At 39.8% G+C, this 20,997-nt stretch overlaps 1 protein-coding gene across 7 annotated transcripts in view; it reads left to right on the forward strand.

Annotated features, from left to right (window-relative positions):
* Positions 1-20,997, forward strand: part of Mid1 (midline 1) — a 394,404-nt gene that overhangs the window by 366,213 nt on the left and 7,194 nt on the right. For all 7 annotated transcript variants that reach the window (XM_045140323.1, XM_045140325.1, XM_045140327.1 and 4 more), the window contains exons 8-9: positions 4,894-5,055; positions 12,789-12,996. In XM_045140323.1, the coding sequence (XP_044996258.1) occupies positions 4,894-5,055; positions 12,789-12,996 (370 nt within the window). The remainder of the gene's footprint in view (positions 1-4,893; positions 5,056-12,788; positions 12,997-20,997) is intronic.

A 20,997-nucleotide genomic window follows, 5' to 3' on the forward strand; every position in this document is an offset into this window, starting at 1 on the left:
CATCAGGACTAAATGAGGTCATAGAAGGAATGGACCTAACAGATATATACAGGACATTTCATCCAAAGGCTGCAGAATATACATTCTTTTCAGCAGCACATGAAACATTCTCTAAAATAGACCATATATTAGGACATAAAGCAAATCTTAACAAATTCAGGAAAATTGAAATAATTCCTTGCATTCTATCTGACCACAATGGAATTAAACTACAAATCAGTAGCAAGAAAGGCTATAGAGCATACACAAAATCATGGAAACTAAACAATACACTACTAAATGATGAGTGGGTCAATGAAGAAATCAAAAAGGAAATCAAAAAATTTATAGAGTCAAATGATAATGAAAAATATGAGCAGAGATACAGGCATTCTCAAATTATTTTCTTAAGTATCATATGCATTTGTAGTTACAGAGTAACTTAGATTTGAATCCTGATTTTGACCCTCACTATCTCTGCCATCTGACAAAATAAAGCCTTCTGAATCTATTTCCTTATCTGGAAAAAAAGGAATATTATCTTAACTTCATATAATTGAAGTGATAAATAAAGACCTCAGCCCACTTTTCACTGTTTGCCACAGTGATCAGCATTGGTGGGCAAAGTTATTATTTTGATAGAAATATAGACTATACTTCCCCATCATAGCATCTTGAAAGGAAATCTGATATTTATGCCATCTAATAAAAATTGGTTTGGGTTAATTTTCCAGAATTATCCCCCTGATATTTTCTCTCACAATCTCCATGTGAAAAGCTGTCCTTGGATGTCCATCCATCCTGTTCATTAGGGAATATCTTTTGCATATATTTTTATTGAATGACAAGAGGTAATGGTACAACTCTAGCAAAAATTGCAAGATTTGTTCAAAACCTAACCAGGGCTCCTTATGCCAGTAGGAAAACTTTTACTGTCTCGAGGTCATGGTTCCTTCTCTTATCCTAATAAACCATAGTTAATTGCTTTAAAATAGATTTAATAAAGGAGAATTACCTAGTATCTATAAAGTTTATTTAATTACAATAAGGTTTTCACTAATGTACGCATTTAAATGCGAACTTAAAGACACTACTTTCTACTTGTCATTTATTGATGGTCTTACAACTATAGATGTTAAGGAACTGCTGATTATTAATACATAGATATGAAACTTACTTTTATAATGTTTTCCATGTTTTTTTTTTCAAAACTACTTTTAATATGTTATGTAAACTCTAAAATTGAGGACTTTTCCAAAAAAAAATGTAAAATGTAAAAGCCACATTCCTTAAAGCCACCATTGTGGAGTACTTATATGTATTCATTTTAGTCATTTTGAAAGCATTCACCGAAGTTATTAAACACATAGAATTTTATAGGGAAGAAGGAAAAGATTGCTTCCTTCTGTCCAATATGTTAGAAGAGACAAAGGATGTTAAGAATCTGCTTCATTCAGCCTTTCCAAAGGGGGTCCACATTGCACGATGTTTTTCAGAAAGATGAGTTGCCTTGTAAGGCTCTGAAATCCCCAATGTAATTAAGATCTTATAATAAGCTGCATGATGATGAGAGAAATGCAATGAAAACTAATGTCCAAAATCAGAAAACTCCATTTGGCTTCATTGTAGTGGGATGATCTAGTTCCACTGTTTTGATATGTTCAGTTGGGACCTGTGAAAAATGGAACACTCAGACAAGTTTGGGACAAAGTGAACTTTCAGTCAGGATATTTGTGCAGGTGTTTCATGAAAAGAACTGTACCTGATCACCAATATAGCATAGTCTTGCTTGAGCAAACTTCTGTGCCACATGCAGCTAACTAAGTGGTAATGACTGGTGTACAACCAACAATATATATAATATATATATAATATAATAATAGTGTACTCCATGTCACCCTACTTATAACCATCCCCCCCAAAGAAAATTGTCAAGTGTTGTGTTCTTGATATTTCAAATCACCTTTCTCAATTATTATCCTGGCAAAAACAATAATAATAACAACAACAATAATGTAAAGGTAAGCCCAAACAGTAATTGTTAGTATTCTTGCAAGACCCAGTGTTAACTTATGTAATAAAATTTTACTACTCTGTAAACATTTTGTTCTCTTAATATTCCGGGGAAAAATTAGTGACCTCTTCAAAATAACCAAGATAGTCAGAGTCCCTTTTTGTTTGGAAAAGGTTACTGAAGCATTAAATCTGTGTCAAGTTGGATGTTCGGTTGTCAGCCAAATTGCAGTTTGCAGCAATTTCAGACATCTGCTCTGTGATGTTGCTGAAAGCATTCCCCCACCACATTAAGCCCAGCTCCAGGCTTGTACAGTGATTTAAGCTTTATTGAAACATTTTTACATTTGCTTTCTTTGACCACAATAGTCATCTCATCGTAACATGTGCAATTAAACAGGAACAGTGTAAAATGAAATTGATACGATTCTCATTTGAATCTACTGAATGCTGTTATTTATTTTTCATTCATCCCTGACCTCTATTGACAGATTTAGGATTATGAATAGAATAGTAGGTAATAGGAAAGCTAATTATTTTTTTGTTTTACTAATATTGTAACACTATTACTAAATATCCTAAAGTAAATTACAGGATTATTGGAGCTTGGAACTCAGATTTCAAAATGACCCTAGTTAAGTCTGCTTAAAATCTAGTGTCTGGCTATGGCAGGCTCCAGAAGCCTTTAGTTGCAGCTGTATTTTAGGAAAAGGTATAGCAAGATATGATCAAAAGGGACATAGGGTAGAACAATTCCCTTGTTACTATAATATTTGGGGAAGTTTCCGAGTCCTACCCAATGGACACTTGAGGGAGAAGGGGTAAATACCTCTAGTAACTCTCTATAATAAACACACATTCTCAATGAAACCCTTCTATGAATCTGAAGTTATTTCCTTGCTTGATGCTTGCTTTTGCAAGTCCTGTAGTCCTGTGATGAAAATGTTCACAGATGGAAATCAAAAAGAAGTGACAGAAAAATTCACAAGGCCAAGTGTCTCACTGGTGGATACCAGAAAATGCTATGAACTCAAGATGCAAAGCATCTGAAGTAAATTTTCATAGTGGACATTTTTCTATTAAAGTTATTCTCATCTCATACCAGGAATAATTTTTTTAAGTCAAAAGTTGGAGAAAATACCAATTATGATTGTGATTCAAAGGCAGACTTCAGGGAGCCTATGACTGTCTTACAATACTGTCCAAATATTTGTGGTTACATGTGTATGTGCACTTGTGAATTTCTTTTCACAGAAAGGTTTTATTAGATTCTCAAAAGGGTGAGACCACAAAAAGATTAAGGGACTGTTTCTTGAGAGCTGGGTAGGTATAAGTTGCCCCAAGATCAAAGGAGCTAACCGTTTGACTTGCAAATGAACCCGAAAGGAAGGCCAGGGGAGGTGAGTTTGGAACTCTTCAGGAAGTGAAGGAGTCCAGGCCTCTCTCAGGGACTACCAGTGAAGGAAATTCAATTGAGAAAGGAAACTTCATGACAGCCTAGTCACCAGGGGGCTGGGAAAAGGTTCTATGGGAATGGAGATTGATGGGTGGAAAGAGAAAAGTTGGGCCCTATACCAAAAAGATGTTTCTAGCATCAGCCAGCTGCAAAACAAAATGGGCTTCCTTTTTCCTACATGTTCTTCCAAGCCTCATAAATCGTCAGCCGGCTCCTCAGCCCACATCCTGCAGAACACAGCCAGAGAAGCATCCTGCTCCAGTCTGGAACCAGCCATGTCAGGGATGCAGCTGGTTAAAATCCCTGAGGATACCTTTTTCCCCCCAGGATCCACATTGGGCCCTGAGCTGCCAATTGATGCTGCTCCAGGGTTTGCTCAGCATGTATTCTGGATCCACACTAATACAGGGTCACAGATCACTCTGTTGTTGGAATTTGGTTGAAGTTGGCCGATTTCTGATGGGCTCACTCCTGCAGTGACCTCATGGTGAGGCTTTTCCTGTGTCTCATCTCTTGGGATAAACAGACTATCACAAAATGTCCCCATGGAAATGGCACAGAAACCCTCAAGGCCTTATAGTGATCACTCATGCAAAGGGCACCTGGTTATTTTGGCCTCATCCAGTTGGTTAAAACAAGTGACACACTCAAACCCAAAGCTGTATGACAAGGCAATATATCTCACCTCTCTAGAGAGAACAGTTGCGAAGCCACTTTGGCCTGGATACAGGGCAGAAGGAAGAATTGAAGGCCAAAAATGCAATCTACATCTCTGTTAAGGAAGCCACTTTCTACTACATGCCTCAAGTCTGCTCACCAAACGTTAATGCCTAGTGTCATTGGGACGGGTGCAAGGATGGAGTGGGCACAGTCAGTGGTTGCTTCTGTTTCATCCTCACAGCACTTAATCATCCCATCATGTGCATATGAAGTGCATAAGATCCTAGGCAGAGCCACCTTTGTCATACCTATTCACATAGACCAAAGTTTGCCAAATACAAGATGTTTTGTGTAGGGGGCGTGGATGGGTTCACATATGTATGGGGGTTGTGCATATGTGTATGTATGCACATGGAGAGCAGAGAACAACCTCAAGTGTCATCCTGAGGATCACTGTCCACCGTTTTAGAGACACTGGCCTGAAACTTATCAGTTAGGCCAGTAAGTCCCAGGGAATGTCTGTCTCTGTCTCCCCCAGCACTGGTATTATAAGTGGATTTAGCTTGCAAAATGTGAATTTTAAGTCACTTGTTCACCTAGAACATTCAATAGAAACATACTATACAGATTGACCTCTTGCTATAGATAAGACACTGAACACTAGGTTATTGGTTGTCCCTGATAAGAAAGTGACCGAGCACTCCGTTTATTAAGGTTTATAATTCAAATAACCTAAAATTCTGAAAATATTGTTCATGCTTGCCCCTATCTGGTTGGCTCTGCAGGTCTGTGTAACTCAGCCGATAGCTGGATGATCGTGCCCAACATCAAGCAAAATCACTACACGGTTCATGGTCTGCAAAGTGGTACTAAGTACATCTTCATGGTCAAGGCCATCAACCAAGCAGGTAGCCGCAGCAGTGAACCTGGGAAGTTGAAGACAAATAGTAAGTGTTGTGAACTCAGCGGGACTGTCATCTTTCCTTTGCTTACTCTCTGGCTGATTCTATCTTCCTTTCTTTGCCTTTGCTATCTCTGCTGACAGGCTCAGAAAAGCATGTAAAGAGGCAGGGTGGAGAATTGGGATTTGCAGTAGCTACCTCTGGGTTCCAAAGCTGAATTTGTGCCTTCAAGGCTATGAGGCCATTAACCACTCTGCACAATACACATACACACACACACACACACACACACACACACACACACACACACACACACAGTTAATTTGGAGGTCTTGTGAGAAACAGACCTACTAACTTCTGACACAGAGTAGGGTCCCTGTAATATGGTTTGCCATAGCAGAAAAGCAAATTGATCACTCTTTCTTCAGAAATTCTTTTACTCTAAATATCTCTTTTGTATGTGTGGTTCTCAACTGGGAACAATTCTGCCTTTTCCCCCACAACCCCTACCCACATGGCACTTAGTAACATCTAAAGATACTTTCAGTTAGCACCAGCAAGGAGGATGCTTCTAGTATTGGGCAGCTGGAAGCCAGGCCTAGGAAACCTCCCATAACACACAGGACAACCCCCACCACAGAGACTGATGCTGCCTGCCCTTGTGCCTCATGGTTCTGACACCTCCTTGTCACTGTCTCTGTCTACATGTTTTGTTTTACCCTCTGTTTTTTCTTTGCCTCATTTTTATCTATGAATATGATGTTATGTAACATGGTTTTTCTTTGCATAAGACCTTTGAAAGGAAAGCAAATAAGATTGGGTCACTATGACACTGCATGGTGGATTTGCCAATCAACAGAAACAATTAACAACTTTTCAAGAGGAGCCCCAATTTAACTATATTCCTTACTCTCCAGGGCATTGTAGAACAGGTGTTGGGCTTTAGGGGACCAGCAAAGGGTAGAAAAAGAACACTGGATTAAGCATGATAAGCAAGGGTCTGCCTCATACTATCCATGTAGCCATTTGACTAGTTTCTTTATATTTTCTTAAATAAAACCATTTTTAATATTTTATTTATTTATTTATGAGAGAGAAAGAGACATATAGAGAGAAAGAGAGAATGGGCACACCAGGGCCTCTAGCCACTACATATGAACTCCAGACATATGCACCCCCTTGTGCATCTGGTTTATGTGGGTCCTGGGGAATCAAACCCAGGTCCTTAGGCTTCATAGACCAATGTATAACTGCTAAGCCATTTCCCAAGTCCACCATTTTTGTAATAACTATAGATTTAAAGAATATCTGTAGGTCTTTCAGAGAACTCTGTATACCCTTCACTCATGTCCTCTAATATCAGCCCCCTATATAACCTTGACACATTTCTCACAATTAAGAAAGTAACATTGGGGCTGGAGAGATGGCTTAGCCATTAAGGCGTTTGCCTGCAAAGCCAAAGGACCCAAGTTCAATTCCCCAGGACCCACATAAGCCAGATGCACAAGGGGGACATGCATCTGGAGTTTGTTTGCAGTGGCTGAAGGCTCTGAGTGCCATTCTCTATCTGCCTCTTTCTCTCCCCCCCCCTCAAATAAATAAATAAATATTAAAAAAAATTAACATTGTTACATGGGCTTTACTCAGGTTGCACCAGCATCGTCACTAAGGTTACCATTTATTTATTTATTTATTTATTTATTTATTTATTTATTTATTTATTTTATTTGTGTGAGAGAGAGGCAGATAGAGAAACTGAGAGAGAATGGACACAGCAGAAATGCCAGCTGCTACAAATGAACTCCAGACACATATGCCAGCTTGTGCTTGTGGCTTATATGTGTCCTGGGGAATTGAACCTGGGACCTTTGGCTTAGCAGGCAACTGCCTCAACTGCTAAACCATCTTTCTAACCCTAATGTTATTTTTTAAAGTAGCTTGCAAAGGTGTTTTTAAATGTTTTACTTATTTATTTGCAAGCTGAGAGAGAGAGAGGGAAAAGGAGAGAAACAGTGAGAACGGGCAAACCTGAAACTAGTGCTGCAGCAAATAAACCCCAAACACATGCAGCACTTTGTCCATCTGCCTCCACACAGGCACTGGGGAATGGAACCCAATCTGTCAGGCTTCATAAGCAAGCGCCTTCGACCACTGAGCCATCTCTCCAGCCCACTAATGTGGTTTTTTAAAAATATAATGTTTTCCATTTTTGTCATTTTCATATAAGCATATAGTATATTATTATGTATTTTCCCCCAGTTTCTAAAATATTATTATAGTTTTATTCCCCTCCTACTAACACCCTTCTTTTCCATTAATCCCTATCTTACATGCCTTTTTTTTCAAAACTGATTCCATTAAATTAGGATTGCTTGCATGATTGTGGGTGGAAGGTGATTTGCTGTGGAATGAGCAACCTATCAATGGCTACACTACTCATAAACCTGACTCACCTCTCCGGGAACCATTAGCTATCATTAGCTCCTCTGGGAGGTTTCAGGTCTCATGTTCTCTTTCCCAGTTGATGATGGAGTATTTATAGGATTTTCCTGGTACTGGGTCAGGATTCAATCTAGGAACTCACATCAAATTTAATCATTCTTCAATTTTTCAAATGGGAATATCAGTCTGGAGAGATGGCTAAGCAGTTGAGGTGCTTGCCTGTGAAGCCTAAGGACCCAGGTTCAATCCCCCCCAGCATCCACATAAGTCAGATGCACAAGGTGGTGGATGTGTCTTGAATTTGTCTGCAGTGGTTACAGGCCCTGGTGCACCCATTCTTTCTCTCTCTCACTCTCTATCTCTTTCTTTCATAAATAAATAAATTCATAAGGAATATTTTTGCCTCGTTTCTAAGTTGTCCCACAAAGACAATCTCAAAACAACTCGGGGCACTTGAGAAACTATAATATGATGCTATGGTGCTATGTCTCATTGTAACCCCACAGCATATAGTCCTAAACCTATGTACTTTCATATCAACAGATTTTTGGTTATTATTTTTTTTTAATTTTTTTTGTTCATTTTTTATTTATTTATTTGAGAGTGACAGACATAGAGAGATAGACAGATGGAGGGAGAGAGAGAGAATGGGCACCTCAGGGCTTCCAGCCACTGCAAACGAACTCCAGACGTGTGTGCCCCCTTGTGCATCTGGCTAACGTGGGACCTGGGGAACCAAGCCTCGAACTGGGGTCCTTAGGCTTCACAGGCAAGCGCTTAACCACTAAGCCATCTCTCCAGCCCTGGTTATTATTTTTATTTATTTATTTGAGAGTGACAGACAGAGAGAGAGAGAATGAGCATTCCAGGGCCTCTAGCCACTACAAACAAACTCCAGACAGGTGCGCCCCCTTGTGCATTTGGCTAATGTGGGTCCTAGAGAATCAAGCCTCAAATCTGGGTCCTTAGGCTTCACAGGCAAGCACTTAACCGCTAAGCCATCTCTCCAGCCCATATCAACAGTTTTTGATGCACACTTGAACATGCATTTGGTCTTTCAAACGCCTAGTGTATTTGAGATGGTCTATAACCTGCTGAGTAAGGGTCCTGGGAGCACATTCAGCTCCTTCGCATGAAAAGGAAAATATGTTAACCCTTAGTTCCCATAGAGTAGCAGCATCTGCACTGCAAGTGATCCTGAAGGTTCTATATTTTCAAGGAGTGCCCCTGCACATCTGTGGCAGCTTTTCAAGGTGGGGCAAAGTTAGGAAATGTGAAGAGGAGCCAGTGTTCCAGGAAGAGGAAACAGCATTTGCAGTGGTCCAGAGACAAGGACAATATATTTGTAGGACAGCAAATTGATCTGTGTGGTCAAAGTATGGCATACGTTTTGAGAATGCATGAGCTAGGCATGGGGATATCCATCTGTGATCCCAGTACTTGGGATAGTGAGATAGGGAGATTGTTTCCTATTTTAAAGCCATTCTGGGCCTGGTGTGGTGGCACACAAACTTTAATCCCAGAATTCAGGAGGCAGAGGTAGGAGGATCACTGTGAGTTCAAGGGCCATCTGGGATAACATAATGAGTTCCAGGTCAGCCTGCACTAGAATAATAAACACTCTGCCTAAAGCCATTCTGGGATACCTGGTAAGACAGGGCCCTGGGATCTATCCCAAGAAATATACAACAAAAGTGTTAAAAAGCGAGAAATGAAAGCAAGCCAGACTTGCACAAACCTGTAATCCTAGATACCCCAGCGTCTGAGACAGGAGGAATCCAAGTTCAAGCTCAGCTTAGGATACAGAGAAAGTTCAAGGCCATCCTGAGTCTTAGTTCCTCTCTCAGAATAACAAGTTAAAAGAGGGATGAGGATATAGCTTACTTGCAGAATGATTGCCTAGTATGTATTAGCCTGTAGTTTCAATCCCCATCAGCAAAAGAAAAACAACAAACCAGATTGTGACCCTCTCATGCACCATGAGGGAGTTATTTCTTTGAAGAGGGATGTTTGGTGGGAAATGAGTTGAAGAGTTGAGATAATGGAGGAAGATGAGGATTTGCGAAAAGGAAAGCTCTATTGTACTATGTGGTGAGTAGATTCCAATGAAGGCAGGCTGACAGCTAAGGAAAGTATCAACAGATTATTACAAGATTTGTGCAAGCAAGATTACTGTGGCTAGAATCAGAGCCATACACCATACACATAGCCTGATGAATGGAGTTTTTCAGTAAAGCGACTGTTAATTCCTTCTCAGGCTGATATGTCCCCATTGAAGCTAAAAACAGGAATTTGGGAGATTGCACAGTGACTTGTCTGGAAAATACATCTTTATGTGGCAAGGGCAGCATAGTTATGCTCAGTTAGAACACATGGCTTGTGCTACACTGAAGCTAGTGGGCCCCTGCTGGGCACATTTGTATGTGTGTGTGTGAGAGAGAGAGAGAGAGAATGAGAATGGGTGTCAAGACAAGTAGGTCAGCACAGGAAGTTTCTCACCAGTCCAAGGCTGATCTTTCTGAACCTTCTGTTATTCCTCAGTGGCAGGAGGCCAAACAGCACACTCTGCCTCTACAAATGATGATCTCCATGATAGACTTTCTTCCTGCTTTGCCCATTAGTGACCAATTATTTTCATTCACATTTATCTTTCACCTTTAAAGCTTAGAACATATTCAGAAAAAAAAAAAACGATCTTTGTGCTTTTCTTGCCTCACTTCGTAGTTTATGCTGATGTGATCATTCCTGAGGACTTTCTTTTATAACGCAAGCCAAAATTTACATATATAATTTAAACTACAAGTGTAATTTAGTAGCTTATAGAGACTCTGAGAATCTCTGCTCCCTGCTCAGCCTTGATAGTTTGCTCAACACCCCCTTTCAAGCTTTTCTTTGGTATTGGCAGAGATCTAAAACAAGGGGCAACAAACTATAGCTCAAGGGCCAAATGTGGCTATCTATATTTGTAAAGGCAGTTTATTGGCATTCACGAGACCCATCATTTATCTATCTGTGCCTAGTTCCTCACTATGACAAGGCTGAATAGTTGCAAAAGAAGCTGCATAGCTTCAAATAGCTGCAAGTATTTACTATGTGGTCCTTTTAGAAAAGGCGTGCTGGTTGCTGACATCAAGGCAAGTATTTTTGATGTACTGGTTTTAGGGTTGTTGTATCTAAGGGTTATTCACATATGTCAGAGTACACAGTGTCCCATACTGGTGAGATTAGTTTTTCCCATTCATTCATGTGTTTATTTACCAAGGCCTTTGACTGCATTTGTCTAACTGCAACAGTGGCTATGAGGTTGGACTCAGGGTATTACCAACAAGTTGTAATTCATTTCCTGCCTTGACATGCCTTGTACCCTATGTGGTGTTGAATGACAGTCAATGATTTCATAATAGTGGAGTTTTCAGATTCCAGGGATGAATGGTGAACTCAGAAAAAAAAAATACTTTATTTCTTGTATATATGAATGCATTCAAGAAAACCTGGGCATCATTGTCAACTTTTTTCCTGAATTGGGTGGGCCGAAAATTTTATAATTTTTTTAGTAATTCTAAGCATCTAAGAGTAGTAGTTTCCTTTTTTAACAACCATGGAATGATATATTTAGAATATTCTACCTGTTAAGACTTGAAATCTAGATTTGTTTAGCTTCTGTTTTAGGCCCAACTGCCATGACAATGGTCAAAAATGAAACCTTCTTTTTTTTTCCTTCCTAGGATATTCTCACCTAGCATGTAGCTATGCTGGAATCCTTGAATATGGCTCATTTCATATCTTTTGATCAACATTTGTCCGTTCTTAAAAAAAAACTTAATTTATTAGTATTCCTTCTTTATTAACTTGAAACTTTGTATGGGTACATCATGTGCTCCTACCATCATTTCCCTCTTCCCTGTCCTCACTCTACTGAGGACCCTCCTCAACAGCATTGCTGGTATTTAGCATGTGCTATGAATTGTGAAAGCAGCAGTCATTGGTGGGGGGGACAATGCCTCTGGATAGTCTCCTCCACCCTGTGGCTCTTACATTCTCACCGTGCCCTCTTACACAAAATTCCGTGAGCCATGGTGGGTGTGCTTTAAGTTTACTTTAGTACTGAGCTCTCAGGAGCTTCTGGATTTCTGCTTTGATGCATTTTCTGTATCCTCTGTGTCTATCTGCATCACCCTGGTGCAGGTTGTCAGGCTCACCACGGAAGCAGCACTCTTGCTCACCCTACCCATTCCTCTGTGGTTTCACCTGGGCCCTAGCTGATGTGTGAGGGCTGTTCATCTGCTGGCATGGAGTCAGCTATCTATTCTTGTCTTGTTGATAAATTTTGGTTGTCCTCAGTTCTCACTGCTTTCTGAAAAAGAAAACCAGAGTCTCTAATGGACAGTGAGATTGGGACACATCAAAGGGTATAAGCATTATTAATTAAGAAAGATTTTGCTGGGTGTAGCCTCACTTTTGGCCAAAGACAAGTGGGAGTATCTCATTAGAGTCCATAATCTTGGTCTCAATAGAATTCTAACTTGGTTCCCAGTTCCAGCAATGGGTTCCTTTCCATTCACCAGATCTCATAGCCAATCAGAGAGGTACTGGTTACCCACTTAGGCTGTGTGCCACTATTGCACAGGTGTATACATCTTGTCAGGCTGGTTGCCTGCATATAGCTGTGTCCACTGCTTGCTCACAGCATTGCTGGCCATTTCCCTCAACAACTCATGTATTACTTTCTATCATTATATGGACAGACCATCAGAAACCTGGTTTCCTTCCAGATTCCAGCCAGATGTCTGTGTTCTGTGTTGGTAGCATGTGGTGTTTTCAGTAATAGGATCTTACCTTTTATCTCAGGCAGGTAATCAAGTGCTTTGACAAGAGACTATACTATTTTGGGGACCTAATAGGTTTCTCCAATCAACAGCTCAACATAGGTTGTAACCAATTTCTGATACTGGAAGTTACAAGTCAGGGCCAAATATTTTAGGGTTGCACTTAATTTGCCCATTTTATTGTTAAATAGTAAGCATAGCACCAGTAGATCCTTGTCTATAAACTTTAAGCTTATGAAGGCGTGATCACATTATTATTCATCCTTACTATGTGTAGCATTATACATAGAATTGATTCTCCCTAATCATATCTTGAATATCATAGAAGCTATACAAATGTCTTTAAAAGTGTTTCTAAAACTCAAATTACTATTAGGCTCTAAGGTACTATTTTGTGGTAAGAAAGATGACTTGGACAGGTCATTTATTTTAGTTATCTGACTATGAAGTGGTCATAGTTAAATAAAAAAGTGCTTTTCACTTCTTTTTGTTTTGTAAACTTGTTTCCAGGTCAGCCATTTAAGCTGGATCCCAAATCTGCTCATCGAAAACTAAAGGTGTCCCATGATAACCTGACAGTAGAACGTGATGAGTCATCATCCAAAAAGAGTCATACACCTGAACGCTTCACGAGCCAAGGGAGCTATGGGGTGGCTGGAAACGTGTTCATTGATAGTGGCCGGCACTACTGGGAAGTGGTCATAAGTGGAAGCACATGGTAGGCATTTTCTATCTATTTATTGTCTTTCACCAATTAAAAAGAATGGTCATTCTGTGCAGGTATGGTGGCACACGCCTTTAATCCCAGCACTTGGGAGGCAGAGATAGGAGGATTGCCGAGAGTTCAAGGCCACCCTGAGACTACATAGTGAATTCCAGGTCAGCCTGGGCTAGAGTGAAACTTTACCTTGAAAAACAAAACAACAACAACAACAAATAAAGAATGGTTATTCTGTGCTTTGAGCATCAATCCATACCAGCACCCATTCTGAAAATTCAAAAAGGCTGTATCTGTGAGCTGCATCTCCAGTGTTATGTAACAAACATCCTAAAACTCAGTCTTACTTCAAACAATACTCATTTATTATTTCTAATGAACACCCCTATTTGTATGTTACCTTATCAGAGCTAATCTCAACTGGGGTTTATGCATTACACTTTTTTAATATCTTTCATCCTCTTTTGATGAGTGGGCTACCCAGACCATGCTCTTCTCAAACAACCCAAGAAAGTGAGTATTTATCACACCTCCTTGCATCATTCCAACTAAATTCCTGTTGACCAAAGTAATATGACTAATCTAAAAGCCAGTACTATAGAGAAGTATATTCTTCCCATGGAGGTGGAGGAGGAAGTGAACATTTGCCAAGCAATCATCTAATCCACCATTCAGCTAACAAAAAAATTAACTTATTAGAAATTTACACACACTCCTTTTTGGTGTATTTATTTGTGAGTGGCAGACAGAGAGAAAGTCAGATAGATAGAGGGAGAATGGGTACTCCAGGGACTCCAGCCACTGCAAACGAACTCCAGATGCATGTGCCACCTTGTACATCTGGCTTATGTAGGTCCTGGGGAATCAAGTCTTGAATCAGGGTCCTTAGGCTTCACAGGCAATTTCTTAACCACTAAGCCATCTCTCCAACCACACACTCCCTTTTAAAACTATGGAAAGAACTACAGGCTAGATCACATTACATAGTTACGGATTTTGGAAGGGCTATAATATATAAGTACTGCCCTTTGATGCCTTAAAATACGCAGCTATAGATGACAGTCTGTGGCTCATATCTGGCCCAAAGCCTGCTTTATGAAATCAAATATTATGAGAATACAATCACAACTTTTCCCTTATTTGTTGTTTAAGACTGCCTTTGGGAATGCCAGAGCCACATGTTGGGTCATGATACATAGAGACATTGCCTCCTACCCATAAGTGATGGCTAACCCTACAATGCACGATCCATATTCCCCAACAAGGAGGATACCTGCAGAGGGGGGAGGACAGGCTAACAATGCTACCAACTTGATTGTATACACTGAATATAAAACTAATAAAAAAAAAAAGACTGCCTTTGGGATATAGCAATAGTGTGAGAAGTTCAGTCATTGAAAAAGCCAAAGATATTTTCTTCCTGGCCTTTTAGAGAAATAGTTAAATAAATTCCCACTTTAAAACACTGCTCCTGTAAGCTAGAGGTGTGGCTGAGTGGTAAGACACTTGCCTAGCATATCCATAGGTTTCTTTTCCAGCACCTCAAAAAATCCAAATTCTTCCCCATAATTTGTAAGTATGAATTTGTAAATGCCTGGAATGTCTTGTTATGAAAGACCTGAGGCAGTTAGTGCAAGCAACTAAGGCTGGGTGGGAAGTACAAAGCAGCGATCATAGGCTAGGATTAATTTCACTAGGTATTTTATATCTAGCCCAGTTATTTTGTCCCACTGAATTTAAAACGGTATAGCCTTAAGATGATGAGCTTTACGGCAGTGTTTCTTTTCAAGCTTAATGAAACACTTCTTTTTTATATATAAAAAAAAGACTTGGGCTGGAGAGATGGATTAGTGGTTAAGCGCTTGCCTGTGAAGCCTAAGGACCCCGGTTCGAGGCTCGATTCCCCAGGACCCACAATAGAGAGATGCACAAGGGGGCGCACGCGTCTGGAGTTCATTTGCAGTGGCTGGAGGCCCTGGCATGCCCATTCTCTCTCTCTTTCTGTCTATCTGCCTTTTTCTTTCTGTCACTCTCCAATAAATAAAATAAACCAGAAAGTTATTTTTTTAAAAAAAAAGTCTGATTCAAATCTGTGCAAATAATGCAAGGTATGGAAGCCTTTCATAGTACAGGTACAATTTGACCCAATCTAAGAAGTCACAAGTCATATTACAAGCATGGGTGACTCTTCTTTCCCAATAATGGTCCCTGTATTGGCTGAGCAAGTAGGTTTTCATCTGTGGTTATCTTGTTCTGCCAGAGGATGGAAGACAATCTGGGAAAGAAGGGCTCCAGGCTACTTAGTTTTTAGCTGCTCTGTGGCAAAAAAAAAAAAAAAAAAAATAGAATGAATGCTTGTACAGAAAAGCAAGTGTTTCTAGTTAATTAATGTATTGCATTGTCTGGGATGGAATCCAGAGTATAAATGATTGTAACCCCAATTAATTATTATTTATGATAAATGATACCTAATAGTTATGATCTCCTCAGTGCCATTGATGAAAAGTGTGGGAAATTCCACCCAACCACTTCAGTTACATAAACACAGATCAGTGTTACCTTTTAAACACCTTCCAGATGTCAAAACTTACTCATGAGGAGGAAAAGAAAATCTACAATTAATTGCCATGTCTTGGGTCTTTACAAATCTAATTGTGTCAATTTCAGAAAATCCTCATGTAGAAAGTAGTTTCACATTTCCTGGTAGGCATTAGCAAGGAAGGGGTGCCCCCTATGATTAAACCTATGACACTTTGACTTGCAATACCTAATGACACATATAGTTTTCTGTGAAATGTAGTCCTGATTTTAAATTAACATGTACATTAGGATCCATGCAATGGGGCATGTTAACATTGCTCTGAGAAATAGAATTTTTATACTTTTTTGATTTTTCTATGTCTCATTGAGTAACTTAATGGAACATTACTCTACTGGCACCTTTTAAGCTCAATGGAAATATGTACATAGTTTCACCCATTAATGATAATATAATGATATTTTCCTTTGCTTAATGGACTGTAAACTTGGTTATTTTCTTGCTCTCAAATGCTGTTAATGTGCACTTTGTGTTATATGAAATGGTGTTAACTAAAGCAGTAATTATGGGTTCATGCAGTCATTACTAGACTGGAAGTCGTGGGGAGGGAGCAGCAGGAGAATTCTAGATTTCACTCCAAATTTTAACTTTGTGTTTCCCCTTTTCTGAATGAAGTCAGCTATACCTTGCTGTGGCTACTTCCTGAGGTTCAATTAACATTCAAATGGGAAATAAACATCAGAGTTTTTTTTTTAACAAAATATTAAAATGGTATGCAGCAGTAACAAGGAAACAATGCAGGCATTGTAGCTTTGTGATGCAAATGAAGGTCCTAAATTATTTGAAAATTGGGTCTCCTAGTCATGGAAAATCTTTAGGGAAGACATTTTAAAAAGCAAAATGTAAACATTCCCAAAGTACACTGGTTAGGTCTTAGCAGATATACAAAATTCGCTCAATGTGTTTAGAGACAGGGAGCCTCATAGGAGCACTGACAGGGCAGAGAGTATAGCTCAGGTGTTCTCTGCTCTAGTACATAGAATCATTATGACCTGCTGCCCAGAGTTATCTAAAGCTTCAGCAAACCTAACATCTACTGTTTTCCATGAGAAAAGTGTGTCCTCAGTCCTTTTACAACCTCAACAACTTGTGCAAGATCATTACAGTATCAGATCCTGACACAGACTCAAACAAGAAAGGGGTTTCTGGAAAACACAGCTCAGAACTGTCTCTGGGAGCAGGAAAAGATTGACAAGAGGGAAGGAATGAAGCTGTGTTGATAACAGATGGCTGGCACACTTGTTTAATAAATTACCCATTACACATTTTTAAAAATTCAGTTATGGCGTGCTAGATCAATTTTCTTTCTTAACACACTTCTCTGAAAGTAGTTTTTTTTTAAACCAGCCTGCAATTGTTTTCAAAGAATGCCATTTTAACAAAGGTCAGTGAAGTTTCTCTCTGTGTATGGGGTAAAATACCATATGCCAATATCCAATTACACGGTTTGTGCTCTAACATATTAAAAGTTAAACTCCAGGGCTGGAGAATTGGCTTAGCCATTAAAGCACTTACCTATAAAGCCAGAGGACTCAGGTTTGATTCCCCAGGACCCAGGTAAGCCAGATGCACAAGGTGGTACATGTGGCTGGAGGCCCTGGTGCACACATCTGCTTGTTCTCTCTCCCTCTCTCTCCCTCTCTCTCTCTCTCTCTCTCTCTCTCTCTCTCTCTCTCTCTCTCACACACACACACACACACACACACAGCCGTCAGATAACTAAATAAATAAAAGTAATAAAAATTGAACACTGAGTTATTCACTCTTGATTAAAAGTGTGTTGGCTTATCTAAATAACTATGAAATGCTTTGAGTATTACAGAGCATGTCTCAAAGAGGTAAAACAAGATTAAGAGGCTTAATACATTGTAGAAAATTCAAAATTCTCATTTTAGAGCAGTGGAAAATAATATCTTGAAGAATAAATGTCTGCTCAGAAATATTTTAAGCCTTTAATTATAGTAGGAAATATAATCAGAAAAGCTTTAGCAGTGATGCATTGCATAATTTATGGGGAAGGGAAGAAGATACTATAGTGTGTCCTTTAAGCATGTGGTCTTTGAGATAATCCTAAATTGAAATTCTGATTCTGGTAGTACTGTTACTATAATCACACAATAATGTCAAAATAATGGTTACTGAATGTTACATGCCAGACCTTGTGACCAGGATTTAAAATGCATTTGTCTTTTTAACTCTGAGAGAAGCAGATGATGATTGCCCTTGTTGTAGAGGAGATATTTACTCTGAGTGGCAACAAGGGATTTAACCTCATAAATGGAAAAGATTCTTCTTGCTGGCCTGTGGAAATGTGTATACAAAGTCATGGAGAATGACAGCTAAGGCATCAACTGAAAAGTTTAAAGAAGGTCAAAAGGACAAGAATAGGGTCATGTTGTTTAGTATCGTATCCCTGAGCTACATACAGATTTTTAAATAAATTTAATTAAAATTAAATACAAGCTGGCATGGCGGTTCATGTTTTTCATCCTACCACTCAGGAAGCAGATGCATTGCAGTGAATTTAAGGCCATCCTTGGCTATATAATGAGTCCCAGACCAGTGAGAGATCCTGTCTCAAAACAAAATTAAATATAAGTGCTTTTCTACTTGTGATTGAATTATGTCCTCTAAAGCCCATGGTAAACTGAAAATATTGTAAGTAACCTCCCAAACATCATAGCTCAGACTGGCCCTACCTTAAATATTCACAGACCACTTACCTGATGTTGAGCAAACCCATACTACAAATCTTATTTTGTATTAAAGTATTGACTATCTCATAGAAATTATTGACTATGGGGCATTGTATTGTACAGTACCAGTTGTTTCACCTCACAATGCCCAGTTTCATAAGAGAATGTCATGTTACATATCACAAGTCCAAGAAAAAATTAAAACTCAAACCTGCCGTGCTCCTTCCCAGGCAGGTAGTGCTGAGGGAAGGACCAGGCCTGCTGGTTCCTCCCTAGGGGTTGAGAAGGAAGATAAGCGTACAATGACTCAGAAACCTCTCCTGGCCACCGGAGAAAAACCACACTGAGTCAGGAATCATGTCAATGCAGGAACTCACAGAAATAACTTGCTTTATTACTATGAGCAGTTGCCTACATCATGCTGGGTATGAAGGCGGGGGATTTTAGGACAGTGGGGAGAGGTAAGGGCCAATAGTAAACTTTAACTATTGAAATGGTAATTACAATTGCCATGTGGAAGTGGCAGGCCAGAAGCCATTAGGCGTCTTGCTGAGTCTTAGCTGGCCAGAGACAGGAAGCCAAACTTTAGCTAGGCTCAGGAAGTTCCACTAGGCCTCACGCCTGGGCCTTTAAGGGCCCAACATCTCCCCCTTTTGTTTTTGTAAGAGCATTAGTCACCTTGGCCACTGTCTTAGGTTGTCCCCCTCTGGGGATCTTACCCGTCATTGGTCACATGGAGGTCAGGGGACGTGGCAGTGGGTCATCTGAGGAACTTAATTCCTGAGTTGCTAGCCTGTGGTAATGTATCTAGACCTGATTAAGTTCTATTGCTTCTAGCCGCTGGTGAATAAATTGTGCAATTTTGTTAATTACACAAAGTCCAGCAGTGAGGATAAGGAGGAAGGGAAGAAGAAGGAGGGTGAGGGTTCCAGGTAGAGGGAGGAGGTAGGGTAAGAAGTCACGTAAGCCCATCTGCAGCGGGTTGTCCTGGAGGTCCCCTTGTCTCCTCTCCAAGTCTTCCTGGAGCCTCTTAATCTTGTCCTTGATGATTCCTGATTTATTGGTGTAAAAGCGGCATTTTTCCTGTGAAAACAAACATAAGCCTCCCTTTTCGGCTGTTAGTAGGTCTAGTCCTCTCCTGTTTTGTAGGACTACCTCAGCCAGGGAATCTAATTTCCAGGAATGATATCTACATCTGGGATTAAGGTGGCTGGGGCACAAAGGCCCACCCAATTGCTGGGCAGAAAGTTATAGGCCATCTCGCCTCTGCAAACATAAGCCATTCCAGAAGGTGGGCAGCATTGAGCACTGGGCTCAGTTGTATTAAAAGTACATAAGGAAGGATGAATGTATCCCACATCTGTACTGGAATTATTAGGGGAAGGCGGAGCCCAAATGCCCAGAGGAAACATTGGGAAAAGCTGGACGGGGATGGGGAAGATGGCTGAGTAATTGTACTGTAAGCACCTGGAGAGGCCCAGATCGGAGGCAAAGCCAGCAATACTATGCAAGGGAGGGATTTATTTAGTTTAGCAGGGTGAAGGGCCATTTTAGGAACAGTCCTCAGGGGTAGGACACTCCCTAGAGAAGTGATTGTCAGTGTCCCCTTGTTGGGACAAATATTTTAGGTCTCTCGCTGGTCCCCAAATGGGTCTTTTTTCTTTTTACAAAGGTTTTCCATGGACAAAAATTCCATGAGCTTCACATAAGTTTTTATCAAAAAACTCCTTTCTGTTACAGAGTTTTTGTACTTTAATCACTTCTCAGTATAAAAGATTATCACAAGGTTGAGAAACAAACAAACCCTTTGATATTAGGAATATAAATATAAATATTAAGGAATGGCCAGCTCTTATTAGTAACACTGAATGTGTATAATCTTGTTTATATGTAGGTGTTAAAGTCTTGCTGTCAAATGGCCCATAGCTATGGATACAAGGCCAGTCAAATGGCTTTAGATAATTTCTTCCCTTTTTATTTATTTTTTATGAACCAGGCCCCTCTGGGCCTCAGTGCAGAAAGACTGTGTCTGTCTTAGGTTGCCCTCTATGATATTTATGCCTTACCCGTCATCGGTACATGAATTCCATCATTCATGCCCTGTCTTAGGTTGACCTAACTCGAGAGAATCTTACCCGTCTTTGACTACCAGCCTCTGCAGGGGCTTAAAGATAATGTCTCAGGAAGCTGGGGTCGGGTCCATAGCTTTATTCCATGTACTTCTGCACGGATATCCATAAAGGAGCTTAAATGGCATTTAATGAGTATGGGCAGCAGACACAAAGTGAGCAAAAGACAAACACCTGTAGCAGCAAAGCTTTCTATCCGAGAAGTGAGAGAATTCTATCCAGGCAAGGCAGACTTAAAAGCAGATATTAAGTCATTAGCAGCTTTAGCTGCTTCAAAAGTAAGATGATTATTTTGTAAAGACAAAATCTCTGAATGTAACTGAATCAGATCTAAGGAAATATTATCGTTACGCCAAGTGCCTCTTAAATGCTTTTTTCCCAACGTTGTTGACTGTTATTATATTTTTTAGAAGTAACACAAATCCATTGAAAATCTACATGACACTCCAAATGAGTTTTAACTTATAACCCTAGTATCTCTTCGCCTAAATACATAACCATATCATATAGAGCGTCTAACAGGTGAAACTATATCTAGGGTAAGGATCAAACCCAAGATCTTAAAGGGAGGTACAGT

This window comes from Jaculus jaculus, chromosome X, assembly GCF_020740685.1.
Source record: "Jaculus jaculus isolate mJacJac1 chromosome X, mJacJac1.mat.Y.cur, whole genome shotgun sequence".
NCBI classification, from domain to species: Eukaryota; Metazoa; Chordata; class Mammalia; order Rodentia; family Dipodidae; genus Jaculus; species Jaculus jaculus.